We start from the raw sequence: 13,585 nt of genomic DNA, 5'->3' as shown, positions 1-13,585 counted from the left end.
AATTTCCTTATAAATAAATAAACTACACCATACAGTGCTATGCAGAAGTTTGAGCACCACTGGTCAAAATTATTGTTATTGTGAACAGTTAATCGAGTTGAAAATGAAATGATCTCTAAAAGGCATAAAGTTAAAGATGACACATTTCCTTTATATTTCAGGTAAGAACAAAAAAAAATATTTTCATCTTTAACATTTTAAAAACTACAAAAATGAAAATGGACCAATGCAAAAGTTTGAACACCCTTGGAGATTTGTGTGCTCAGATAACTTTGACTATCATTTCAGACCTTAATTAGCCTGTTAGGTTTGTGGCTTGTTCATTATCATAGTTAGGAAAGGGCAGGTGATGCAAATTTCACAGCTTTATAAAAACCCAGCTTCCTCTAACCTTGTGCAAATAAAACAACAGCCATGGGTTTTTCAAAGCAGCTGCCTAGCACTCTGAAAATCAAAATGGTGAAGGCCCACAAAGCAGAAGAAAGCTAGAAGAAAATAGCAAAGGGTTTTCAAGTTGCCCTTTCCTCAGTTCGAAAAGTAATTCAGAAATGGCACTTACAGAAACAGTGGAGGAGGTCAGGATAAGGTCTGGAAAACCAAGCAAAATTTCTGTGAGAGCTGCTCGTAGGATTGCTAGAGTGGCAAATCAGAACCTTCACTTCACTGCAAAAGTCCTTCAGGAAGATTTAGCAGACTCTGGAGTTGTGGTACATTGTTCTACTGTTCAGAGACACCTACAGAAAAATGGCCTTCATGGAAGAGTCATCTGAAGAAAACCTCTCCTGCGTCCTAACCATAAAATTTAGCATCAGAAGTATGCAAAATAACATCTAAACAAGACGGATGTATTTTGGAAACAAGTCGTGTTAACTGATGAGGTTAAAATTTCTCAAAGAGCAAGCAAGAGCGAAACACGTGTCAGAGTGAGGGGCTGCGAGCAGGATACATCACCTTGCCATTAGGTAACGTTATTGCTTCTTTTCATGCCATAGTTTACGTTGTGTTCACAATGTAGGCAATAGATATGCACTGCACTTTATTTATGCATATGTCACTTTGTGTTACATGATAGCAAATAGATATGCACTGCACTTTACCTTGTGATAATATGCATTTGTCTCGTCAATGGCTAGTAATTTATTAATGGATTGATCTACCTCATTGTGTTGCTGTTTGTTTACGTCCAAGTATTTATTTATTTATATACATATGCTGTAGTTTATTTATAAGGAAACTTTACTATTATCACCTATGTTGATACTTGATTAATAATGCTTGGATGTTGAGAAATGTAATCCTTTGAGGAGGGTCACTAATTGCTGGTGAATATAGTGGTATCCCATATGTGATTAATGTTGGCCTCCCATATGATGAGAGGTTGGAAAAGTTGGGCTGGCTAAGCTTAGAAAGAAAAAAAAAACCTCAGAAATCTCATTTTTATGTATAAATACATGTGTCGTCAATATAGGGGACTGGCACATGACTAATTAGACATGTAACCCTCTTTTGTTAAAAAGGACATTTTGCTTCGCCTCAAATCCACCGTCATTGACTTGAGAACAGCGGCAGCTATAGGCATAGAAGTGGTGTCTAGGAATAGTAAAGAAGCCATGCGCTACGCAATGGAACCACCTATAGCGCCACCTGGTGGAAAACAACGGAGTTAGCATTTTTATCTTGAAAACAGAACGAGATAGAAAATAAAAGTGAATTACAAGGTTGTAGGGCATCATCAATTTAATACGAATCGAAACCTTGCATACGCTATGAAACCAATAAGTGATTTCATAGCGTAGCGCATGGCTACTTTACTATACTTAGACACCACTTCTATGCCTATAGCTGCCGACGTTCTCAAGTTAATGGTGGTGGACAGGATACGGGTGGACACAGTGTGTGTGTGTGTGTGATATATATATATATATATATATATATATATCACACACACACACACACACACACACACACACACACACTGGATAACCCCTTTCACAGTGTATAAAGAAAAAAAAATAAGGAAGTGTTATGCAATTTCACTTTAATGAGTAGCGATGGACACATTGGAATTGGGGCTCAATATATAGTCAATGAAGAAAATAATCCAGATGGGTGCAAACGGTGTTTCTTTATTAGTGCATGAACAGACAGTGCACAACCAACGTTAACGTGTTTCTGGCTTAAGGCCCTTAGTCATAATCAATATATATATAGTATATTCATATTGACATCGGTCTTAACATCTAAAAAATGTTAAATATCCTGACAGTTGGTGTATGCTAACCAAAACATTTTTAGGTAGATACTCCTTGACAAAGATTGATATACACACTTGGCGAACACTTGCTGTTCCATTATAGTTTTCGTTTTCTTCTTCTTTTTTTTTTTTAAGTAGCATTTACTGTTTTTGGATTTCCTTTCTCGAAATGTTTTCAGCATCTTTCTCAGCCATGCAGACTATAGGTTAGAACCACAGAAAAAGATATTGATGTTGAAAACCCCCCGGGAAAAAAAAAAAAAAAAAAAGCGCTAGTGTAGCCGTTTTGTTATTGCAGAGATAAAAGACACTGAGCCACTTGGAAAGGCTAGGTTCACACAACTGTATTTTCGGTCCAAGCACTGTTCATGAAAAAAACGGAGTGCATTAGCTCAAATTTATTCAATGGGGAAGTGCATATAAGCATTTTTGCCACTGACTGAGTCTGCATGAAAAAAAATAGCAGCATGCGCTAGTTTCTTCCATGTGTCAGACGAGACTTGACAATTGAAGTCTGTGGGCGCGCACAGAAAACACAAAAAAGAATCGGATGCCACATGGAGCCACAGTATAGCGTCCGTTTTTTTCAGATACATTGCAATTCTGTTACATCGGGAACTGTAAATGGTCTTATAAAGTATTAGTAGTAACTGCTGGTGTTTAAAAAAAACCCCATTGCATACAGAGGACAACTGAGCAAAAATAATCTGCATTTCCTGAATGAAAGAGACTTTTTTTAAGACGTTCGTAGGATCTACACTAATGATTGGGAATAGAGCCATTTAGCTCCATTCTTGATTAAGCACATCTTCAGACACAAGGTTTTAAACAGCCGTAAAATATGCACTGGAGTGATTTTTCCTCTTTTTATATCGTTTTATGTTTTTTTTTTTTTTTTACTTCAGGAGGGAGGGGGCAAATATAAAGAAAAAAAAAGCAAACAAGTGTCTATTTTTCAAGTTTTTGTTTTGCTTACAACCACAAGGGAGATGGCTCAGTGGTTAGCTTTTTTGCTTTGCAGCACTGGGGTCCCGGGGTTCAAGTCCCACCAAGGAGTTTGCATGTCCCTCCAGAAACATACTGATCGGTAATGGGGATAATGATGATGTCTGTAAAGCACTGTGGAATATGATAGCGCTATATAGATAATGCATAATTTAAAAAAAATAAATATAGTATAATTTACATAGGAATTACTTTTATACATTGAACATATAACAAGCCAGGATTCAGATTGGCAGTAGATTTCTTTTATATCTACATTTTTCATGCTTTTTATTTATTTCAAAAATTATGCCCTCAATATAGCCATAAAAAAAACCTTTGGATGCCATTTCAAAATTGAAATATATTTTTAAATTGCCGATTTCCCCTCCAATGAGGCTGGTAGATTAGCCCCAGCTACAGGGAAAATTCAGCCTCCTGTTTGATCACCAAAACTGATCTGGGTCTGCTAGGACCCAGCAGCTCCTGTTCCCACACAGTGATCAGTAGCACTGTTAGTAGTGATGGGCGGACCCAGAATGTAAATGTAAAATGGAGTTTTCAGGAAACTCTGGGTTACTATCCACCTGAGTAATTAAAAAAAATAAATAAAACAAGCGTGTTATACTTACCGGTGCCATGTGCAGCGGTAACACTACTTTCGGGGCCGCTCATTATCCTTATGCATAATCACTGCTTCCCCCGCCCGCTGACAGTCACGGCACCTCTGATTGGTTCCAGTAAGACCCATGCCCCCACCCTGTGTGATAGTGTATCTGACTGCTTGCAATCACAGATGCTGTGTGTATGTCTATACTGGTGTAAAACTAAATATATTGGCATAGCATCCACCCATATTATGATACCCAGCAAAGATAAAGCATACAGCTACAGGCTGCAGTCCTCAACCGTGTGCTTAACTTGATTTTATATCAAAATAAGAGGGACCCCATGCAACATTTTTGTTTAAATTTTTTAAATAAATAAATAAAAAACGGCATATAGTCCCCCCCAATCTTTGCCATAGTAAAGCAGACAGCTGGGGTTAGTATTCTGAGACTGGACAAGATAAGCACACGGCTGGGGGCTTTAGCCTGTAGTCGTATGCTTTATCTGTACTAAGTATCATAATATGAGGGGATCCTACGCCAATTTTTTTTAAATTTCTTTTTACGTCAATATAGACACGCACACAGTGTCTGTGATTGCAAGCAGCCAGACACTGCCACACAGGGTGGGAGCACCGTCAGACAGCAATCAATCACAGACGCCAGGACTGCCAATTTGCGGGAGAAGCAGTACATATGCCTGAGGATAATGAGCAGCCCCGGAAGTAGGGTTACAGCCGTGCGAAGACTGGTAAGTATAATGCGCCTGCTCTAATCCCCCTAGCACTTTCTACCACCATTTTAAAGCACATGATTCGGGTCTCCATAGACTTAAATGGGGATTGGCATCCGGACAGATATCCAGGATTAAATCCGGGCCTGAACCGGTTTTCTTTTTTAAATCCGGTTGGACACACCGATCCCAGGTATCTGCAGATTCGCCCATCACTAGCTGTTAGAGCTCTCTATACTGTATACATAGTTATGAATACAGTGATCAGGAAGTCAGAGATGATGATAAACCCTCTATGCCTAAACTACCGGAAGTCCGGCTCCTGCAATTCCATTATCTCATGCAGCTGCTTACTCTACAATAACATCAATAACATTTTAGAATGTCAACACAAAGTAAAAAATGGACTGTCAGAATGTATAAAGCACCACTCCAGCTTTTGTTTTTTTCAGCACTGGAATGGCACTTTAAATTTAAACCCCACCATATACCCACCTTCTGGCGGCTTCATCTTTTATCAACTTCTCTCCCGTGCTGCGGCCCCACTTTGTGACTAACTTCTGACTGGCTGGAAGTCAGAAGATATGGCAAAAGCTGCCAATGCTTCTCTACGAGAGCTCTGAACGAGGCCACAGGAGACTGACCAGAATGACGGTGATAGAAGATGAAGCCGCCACATGGTGAGTATCAAACAAGGGGCAGGGAACTTACAATTAAAGAACACTCTAGAGGTGCAATTAAAAAAAAAAAAAAGCAGGAGTGGTGCTTTAAGCTCGATGAGCAGTATGCCATCTGTTACTATCTTAACCACTTCTGCCATCCAAAACTAGAAGCTTTTAACCATTTGTCCTCAACTTATCTTTGTCCCAACGAGAACACATCTGTAGTCTGGCAACATTTCACAAGATTCTTATATAAACAAAATTTTTATATAAAACATGAGAATTGTTACTAGATAGATCAATTTATTTTGATTACAAGATTATCTCCTGAAATCTCTTTCCAGCTTGTTTGACTTGAAGTTTAAATCTTAAGTTGCTGATAAAAACAAATCTCATTATTAAATATCCTGAAAGAAATTATAAAGAAGATAATAGAAACAAAAAACAAACAAAAAGTAACTTGTGTACCTATTTTTACATATGGAAGTAGTGATATGGATGTGTAGGCACACAGTCCCCCCAAGCAAAACTGTCTGGCATGCAATGGGAACATGCCAATGTATGTAGAAGAAGTGGTCCAAGTGCATTGACACCCCCCCCAGTGCACTTCCAGTCTGATTTACATATGGCTTCTACAATGGATTTCTCATGGCTATGATCTTTACAAAAAAGTTTTCATTTTAATTCGAAAGACGAGTGCGTATAGAGAAAAACCACGTCTCCCATCATCTTTACTAATATGAAAATAATGCATTTTTATTCCCTCCTAGGATTACATAACATTCTTCACCTTATTGAGGAGATACAGGAAAACTGAAGGTGAAGAGGGAATGCAATTTTTTCCAGTCCAGAAATCACAAGATAAAAAATTGATCTGTACAACCATCTGCCCTCCTAGGCGACAAACGTTCAGTCTCTTGACCTTTAAGCCATGTGCACATGGAATGGAGGCAGATTTGTGGTACAGATTTCCCAATGCACATTTATAATACAATTTATATGGATGAGGTTTTCCAATCTCTATACATAGTGGGAGGTGGGGAAAGTGTGAAAATAACAGCATGTTGCCAGTTTTAAAATATGCAGCATACTATTCTTACATGGATTTAGTCAGATTACACTGTGCAATGTGTAGGGTGAAATCTACCGGAACCTATTCCATGTCGGACGTTGTCTTGACCATGTTTCTTAAAGAGGACCTGTTAGCAGGATATTGACCCCCAACCAAAAGTATGCGAGTAAAGCTCCTTTAATCCTTATTACATTCATACCTTTCTGGTAAAATTTCATTGGCTTGTTTTTGAGAAATTTATTTTTTTAAGTTTTCTTCACAAGTGCATTGGAAAGGCACTTTACTCATCAGCTGTGCTGTACTTAGCCACCCACCGCTGGTCATTGACAGGTCACTTTTTCCTCAGTGACCCGTCTTCCCTGATAAGGCGCCATCATTACCGGAGTTAGTTTCATCAGAAGGGGTGATGCCGTCACAGTGAGCTCCTGATGACATCGCGAGATCAATGTACCGACTCCCGCATCATCATTAAGAGCTCACCGTGAAAGTGCCGTCATTGCAGTCAATCTGGACAATAACAATGCATGGACATAGAGCGCCTATTAATGTTGTGGCCATCGATACATTGCGCCAACAAATGACTAGTTATTAGTGGTGAGTGAAATGCCCGAATTCGATGCATTTGAGAATAAAACTTTAAAAATAGCTTTTTCCAAAATGCTGTAATGAAATGTTACTAGAAAAGTATGAATGTAATCGCTATTAAAGCAGCACTTAAGCGGGCTTTACATGCTACGATATTTCTAGCAATTGCTAGCGATATTGTACGCAAAAGCACCCGCCCCCGTTGTGCATGCGATATCGTGTGATCGCTGCCGCAGCGAACATTATCGCTACGGCAGTGTCACACGCACTTACCTGGTCGACGGCATCGCTGTGACTGCCGAACAATCCCTCCCTCAAGGGGGAGGTGCGTTCGGCGTCGTCACTAAGCGGCCGGCCAATCAAAGCGGAGGGGCGGAGATGAGCGGGACGAACATCCCGCCCACCTACTTCCTTCCTCATTGCGGGCGGGACGCAGGTAAGGTGAGGTTCCTCGCTCCTGCGGTGTCACACACAGCGTTGCCGCAGGAACGAGGAACAACATCTATAAACAACCATTAACCATTTTTGGTTTTAGGACGACCTCTCCATGGTGAACGATTTTCACCACTTTGGAGGACGTTTTTAGGTTGCTGGTGTTACACGCTGCGATACCGTTAATGACGCCGGATGTGCGTCACTAACGATGTGACCCCGACGATAAAACATTAACGATATCGTAGCGTGTAAAGCCCACTTTACACTCATACGTTTAGTTAGAGCTGGAATATCCTGCTTACAGGTCCTCTTTAAAGCCTAATGATAAGCCTAAACTGACATTTTAATCTGACACTAAGGGAACTAGGTTTGTAAAGGCGTTACAAGAATGGGAGTAGAGACTGCACCCTTAGGCACCGTGCACACATTGAGTACTTAGTTTTTGAAATTTCTGCATTTCTTGGCAGGAAAAATGCAGAGCGAAATCAAGTGATTTTGATGTGTTTTTTGCATGCGTCTTTCATTGCTTTCAATGCTGAAAAACACAGGCAAAAATGTTGAAAGCATTGACATGCTGCAGATTGTTTTCTGCACCATATCTGCAAGGAAAAAAAACTCCACATGTGCACTACACGTCAAGTTTCTTATTGACTGCTGGCATAAGGACTTACCTGCAGCTTTGTAATAAAGCAGCACAAAAAAAACGCAAACAAAAAACGCATTAAAAAATGTGATAAAAACACTGTAACAACCTTAAGTGGAATCTGCCAATAGGATCAAAACTCCTAAGCAGTCAACATGTCATGTAGGTCATATAAAAGGTAAATAAAATGATACCTTAGTATCTGCAATCTGATGTCTTATTCCAGAGATATCCATGTTTTTCTTATATGTAAATGAGCTGTTCCAGGATACGGGCCAGAAGGCAGAAAAGAATAAACGGTCTGGTGGAGTGCCAAAAAGGAGATTTTCTTCTGTCTTTTGAAAGCCTTTATTGAGCATAAACCACAACGTGGCGTTTCAATAGGCAAGCTATCTTCATCAGGTGGATGAAGATAGCTGCCTACTGAAACGCCGCATTGTGGTTTACGTTCAATAAAGGTTTTTAAAAGACAGAAGAAAATCTCCTTTTTAGCACTCCACCAGACCGTTTGTTCTTTTCCGACTTACATGTATCTATTCCTCTTTTGGGGTCAACGGCAGGAGCAGCCTGGGTTAAATCAACTACTTCATTGGCTGGTACGTGTTCCTCTGTGAGCTGCTAGGACCTGTGGTGATGCTATCCCGTGTGACCGGTCAGATGACCTTCTGAAGGACACGCCCACAGAAACACAGACGAATTGTCAGCATCTGGCTGGATTATTTTCCTACTTTGTTTGACAATTCACCGCTGTTGTACAAGGGTGTGGAAACCCCCCAGGTCAGCGCCCTTGGCATTTTTGCTAGGATCCAATTTACTTCGGTCCTTCACAGCGCTTCATTCCTTCCTCTTTCATATAGGATACGGGAAGGACACCGATCTGCATCAGAATTTGCCAATAGAGCTTATTTTACATTAAATAGGGAGTTACTAGTGTGATGTGCAATGGGTGCTCGCCTGCTCTCACTGCAGAGCTGTGTGTGATTATAACGGACACATCTGCAGGAACATTTCAGCTTCAGCCTCCATCTCACAGGCAGACAGTGTCACAATAATGTTGCAATACAACAGAGCTGTGTGAGCTGCAGCTGCTAACGTGTTTGTAAGATGATAAAGTTCAGTTGTCCTGTTCTGTATTAGTTACATGTCTCACACTAGTATCTCCCCCTTTTATTAAAAATAATCTCTGGAGCCAGATTCTCATGCAAATCAGTGTCTTACCCAAAGCCTAAGCTCATTTAAACATATATGAAAAAGATTTATTTCTTTGGAATAAGACATTGGATTGCAGATACCAAAATATAATTTGATTCAGCTTCCTGTACCTCGCATGCCCATATATACGGCTTAGGGGGCCTGATCCTACTGGAAAATTCCCTTTAAATGATATCCTGAGTATCACAAAAAAACAACCATGACTCTAAAAGGCAGAAATTAATTAATGAAAATGTTGCTTACATTTTAATTAAAAAAGGCAGTTTTACAAGTACAAACCACATCGATCATGGCTTTTACCAAATAAAAGGGAAAATGAATAAAGGATTGTTAATCAGATACAAAAAAAAGAATGGTACAGTTGGAAAACCGATTTGTATCAAAGGAGTCCTTGGCGTTTCAAGTCTTCATATGTCTTTTTATTAACAACATTCCCGCTTGAGTCTTCATATTCCTCCTGCAAGAAAATTAGGATGAAAAAGATTAGTGCACTATATGTGAATGTGATAAAAAGACAACTGTGTCAACAAGTACAAGAAACGTAGGAGCGTCAGGTGCAATAAACTGGATATATATATTTTTTTAATATATTACATCACACGTATACCATATTACTAGTAGATTTGCAGTTGTCATGGCCACATACTTTTGACCATGTAATACAAGTAAAGATGCACTTTTATCTTTGCAATAATTCCTTTAGATTTTGTTTACAATGTGTTAAAAAAGAAGGGAATTTTGTTTACTTACCGTAAATTCCTTTTCTTCTAGCTCCTATTGGGAGACCCAGACAATTGGGTGTATAGCTTCTGCCTCCGGAGGCCACACAAAGTATTACACTTTAAAAAGTGTAACCCCTCCCCTCTGCCTATACACCCTCCCATGGATCACGGGCTCCTCAGTTTTGGTGCAAAAGCAGGAAGGAGAAAACTTATAAATTGGTCTAGGGTAAATTCAATCCGAAGGATGTTCGGAGAACTGCAAACCATGAACCAAAAGAACAATTCAACATGAACAACATGTGTACACAAAAAAACAACCAGCCCGAAGGGCACAGGGGCGGGTGCTGGGTCTCCCAATAGGAGCTAGAAGAAAAGGAATTTACGGTAAGTAAACAAAATTCCCTTCTTGTTTGTCGCTCCATTGGGAGACCCAGACAATTGGGACGTCCAAGAGCAGTCCCTGGGTGGGTAAAAGAATACCTCAATAAAAAGATTGTTTACTCAAGAAGTAGGAGGGCACCAAATCCTGGGATCACCCCTGGCACTGAAAGCTAATAATTAATAGAGAGAAAAGAAGTGCCAAAAAACTGAGGGATCACCATATACATAATTAATCAAAAATATTTTATTGTATATCAAGGAACATAAAAAGCACATTTGTGTCACACAACACCAAATGGTATCACAACAACCATAGACAAATTTTAAAAACATTTAAAAACATGCAAAAAGGAAACCATGTGATTCCCTATATAAAGTGGACCAAGATTCTAACCAAGCTAGCTGGTATAATGAACAGATCAGAAGTTGGTTAAATTTTCAAAGCACATGGTGTTGCAGCATAGCAAAAAATGTGCTGTAGCACTTCACAAATAATTATACATATTGAACCCAGCAACAGCTTGTAATGCAGTCATAATATACCTTGATACTTAGACAAAGCAGCCTTGTGCAGAAAAATTATAGAAACCCCAATATCTCAACTAGCATAACCCCAGGTTAAACCTGAGCACCACAATTCCCAGAGCTGCAGCCTGATAATCCCTAGCCCTGGGCTGAGAAAATGAGTGCAAAAAAAAAAAATCCCTCCTCAAGGAGACAGATTTTGACTTGACGACAGTGTGACGACACGCGTCGGGTGGGTAAGGTGATTCCCTGGACCTTCAAACAGCTTTGTGCTTTACATTATCCTGCTTTAACCCTTTGAACTTTGGTGCATAGACACACGAGTCAAGTCAAAATCTGTCTCCTTGAGGAGGGATTTTTTTTTTTGCACTCATTTTCTCAGCCCAGGGCTAGGGATTATCAGGCTGCAGCTCTGGGAATTGTGGTGCTCAGGTTTAACCTGGGGTTATGCTAGTTGAGATATTGGGGTTTCTATAATTTTTCTGCACAAGGCTGCTTTGTCTAAGTATCAAGGTATATTATGACTGCATTACAAGCTGTTGCTGGGTTCAATATGTATAATTATTTGTGAAGTGCTACAGCACATTTTTTGCTATGCTGCAACACCATGTGCTTTGAAAATTTAACCAACTTCTGATCTGTTCATTATACCAGCTAGCTTGGTTAGAATCTTGGTCCACTTTATATAGGGAATCACATGGTTTCCTTTTTGCATGTTTTTAAATGTTTTTAAAATTTGTCTATGGTTGTTGTGATACCATTTGGTGTTGTGTGACACAAATGTGCTTTTTATGTTCCTTGATATACAATAAAATATTTTTGATTAATTATGTATATGGTGATCCCTCAGTTTTTTGGCACTTCTTTTCTCTCTATTAATTACCTCAATAAAAAGAGCCGCAACGGCCCCCTCTTACAGGTGGGCAACCGCCGCCTGAAGGACTCTCCTACCTAGACTGGCGTCTTCCGAAGCATAGGTATGCACTTGATAGTGTTTCGTGAAATTGTGCAGACTAGACCACGTAGCTGCCTGACACACCTGCTGAGCCGTAGCCCGGTGCCGCAATGCCCAGGACGCACCCACGGCTCTGGGAGAATGGGCTTTCAGCCCTCAAGGAAGCGGAAGCCCAGAAGAAAAGTAGGCTTAGAGAATCGGTTCCTTGATCCACCGAGCCAAGGTTGACTTGGAAGCCTGCGAGCCCTTACGCTGGCCAGCGACAAGGACAAAGAGCGCATCTGAACGACGCAGGGGCGCCGTGCGAGACACGTAGAGCCGGAGTGCTCTCACAAGATCCAAAGAGTGCAAATCCTTTTCACACTGGTGAATTGGATTAGGGCAAAATGAAGGCAAGGAGATATCCTGATTGAGATGAAAAGGGGATACCACCTTAGGGAGAAATTCTGGGACTGGACGCAGAACCACCTTATCCTGGTGAAACACCAGGAAGGGGGCTTTGCATGACAGCGCTGCTAGCTCAGACACTCTCCGAAGTGATGTGACTGCCACTAGGAAGGCCACCTTCTGCGAAAGACGTGATAGAGAGACATCCCGCAGCGGAGACATCCCGCAGCGGCTCGAAAGGTGGTTTCTGAAGAGCCGTTAGCACCCTGTTAAGATCCCAGGGTTCCAGCGGACGCTTGTAAGGTGGGACTATGTGGCAAACTCCCTGCAGGAACGTGCGGACCTGCGGAAGCCTGGCTAGGCGCTTTTGAAAAAACACGGAGAGCGCCGATACTTGGCCCTTGAGAGAGCCAAGTGACAAACCCTTGTCCATTCCGGATTGAAGGAATGAAAGAAAAGTGGGTAAGGCAAACGGCCATGGAGTAAAACCATTATTAGCGCACCAGGATAGGAAGATTTGCCAAGACCTATAATAGATCTTGGCGGACGTAGGCTTCCTGGCCTGTCTCATGGTGGCAATGACATCCTGAGATAACCCTGAAGACGCTAGGAGCCAGGACTCAATGGCCACACAGTCAGGTTGAGGGCCACAGAATTCAGATGGAAAAACGGGCCTTGTGACATCAAGTCTGGGCGGTCTGGAAGCGCCCACGGTTGACCCACCGTGAGATGCCACAGATCCGGGTACCACGACCGCCTCGGCCAGTCTGGAGCGACGAGAATGGCGCGACGGCAGTCGGACCGGATCTTGCGTAACACTCTGGGCAGCATCGCCAGAGGAGAAAACACATAAGGCAGTCGAAACTGCGACCAATCCTGAACTAACGCGTCCGCCGCCAGAGCTCTGTGATCCTGAGACCGTGCCATGAATGCCGGGACTTTGTTGTTGTGCCGTGACGCCATGAGATCGACGTCCGGCGTTCCCCAGCGGCGACAGATCTCTCGAAACACGTCTGGGTGCAGAGACCATTCCCCCGCGTCCATGCCCTGACGACTGAGAAAATCTGCTTCACAGTTTTCTACGCCCGGGATGTGAACTGCGGAGATGGTGGAAGCTGTGGCTTCCACCCACTGCAGAATCCGTTGGACTTCCTGGAAGGCTTGACGACTGCGAGTGCCGCCTTGGTGATAGATGTAGGCGACGGCAGTGGCGTTGTCCGACTGGATACGGATCTGCCTGCCCTCCAGCCACCGATGAAAAGCCAATAGGGCTAGATACACTGCCCTTATCTCCAGAATATTGATCTGAAGGGATGACTATCGGAGTCCAGGTTCCCTGAGCTCTGTGGTGGAGAAAAACCGCTCCCCACCCCGACAGGCTCGCGTCCGTGGTGACCACAGCCCAGGTTGGGGGTAGGAAGGATTTT

General features: G+C 41.8%; 1 protein-coding gene across 1 annotated transcript in view; it reads right to left on the bottom strand.

Annotated features, from left to right (window-relative positions):
* Positions 1-9,407: 9,407 nt before the first annotated feature.
* Positions 9,408-13,585, bottom strand: part of SF3A3 (splicing factor 3a subunit 3) — a 150,493-nt gene continuing 146,315 nt past the window's right edge. The window contains exon 17 of the mRNA XM_075334102.1: positions 9,408-9,645. Within this exon, the coding sequence (XP_075190217.1) occupies positions 9,568-9,645 (78 nt within the window). The 3' untranslated portion in view covers positions 9,408-9,567. The remainder of the gene's footprint in view (positions 9,646-13,585) is intronic.

The sequence above is a fragment of the Anomaloglossus baeobatrachus genome, chromosome 2 (genome assembly GCF_048569485.1).
Source record: "Anomaloglossus baeobatrachus isolate aAnoBae1 chromosome 2, aAnoBae1.hap1, whole genome shotgun sequence".
Classification (NCBI taxonomy): domain Eukaryota; kingdom Metazoa; phylum Chordata; class Amphibia; order Anura; family Aromobatidae; genus Anomaloglossus; species Anomaloglossus baeobatrachus.
The sequence above is the reverse complement of the archived record's forward strand: the minus strand, read 5'-3'. Positions and strand labels throughout refer to the sequence as shown.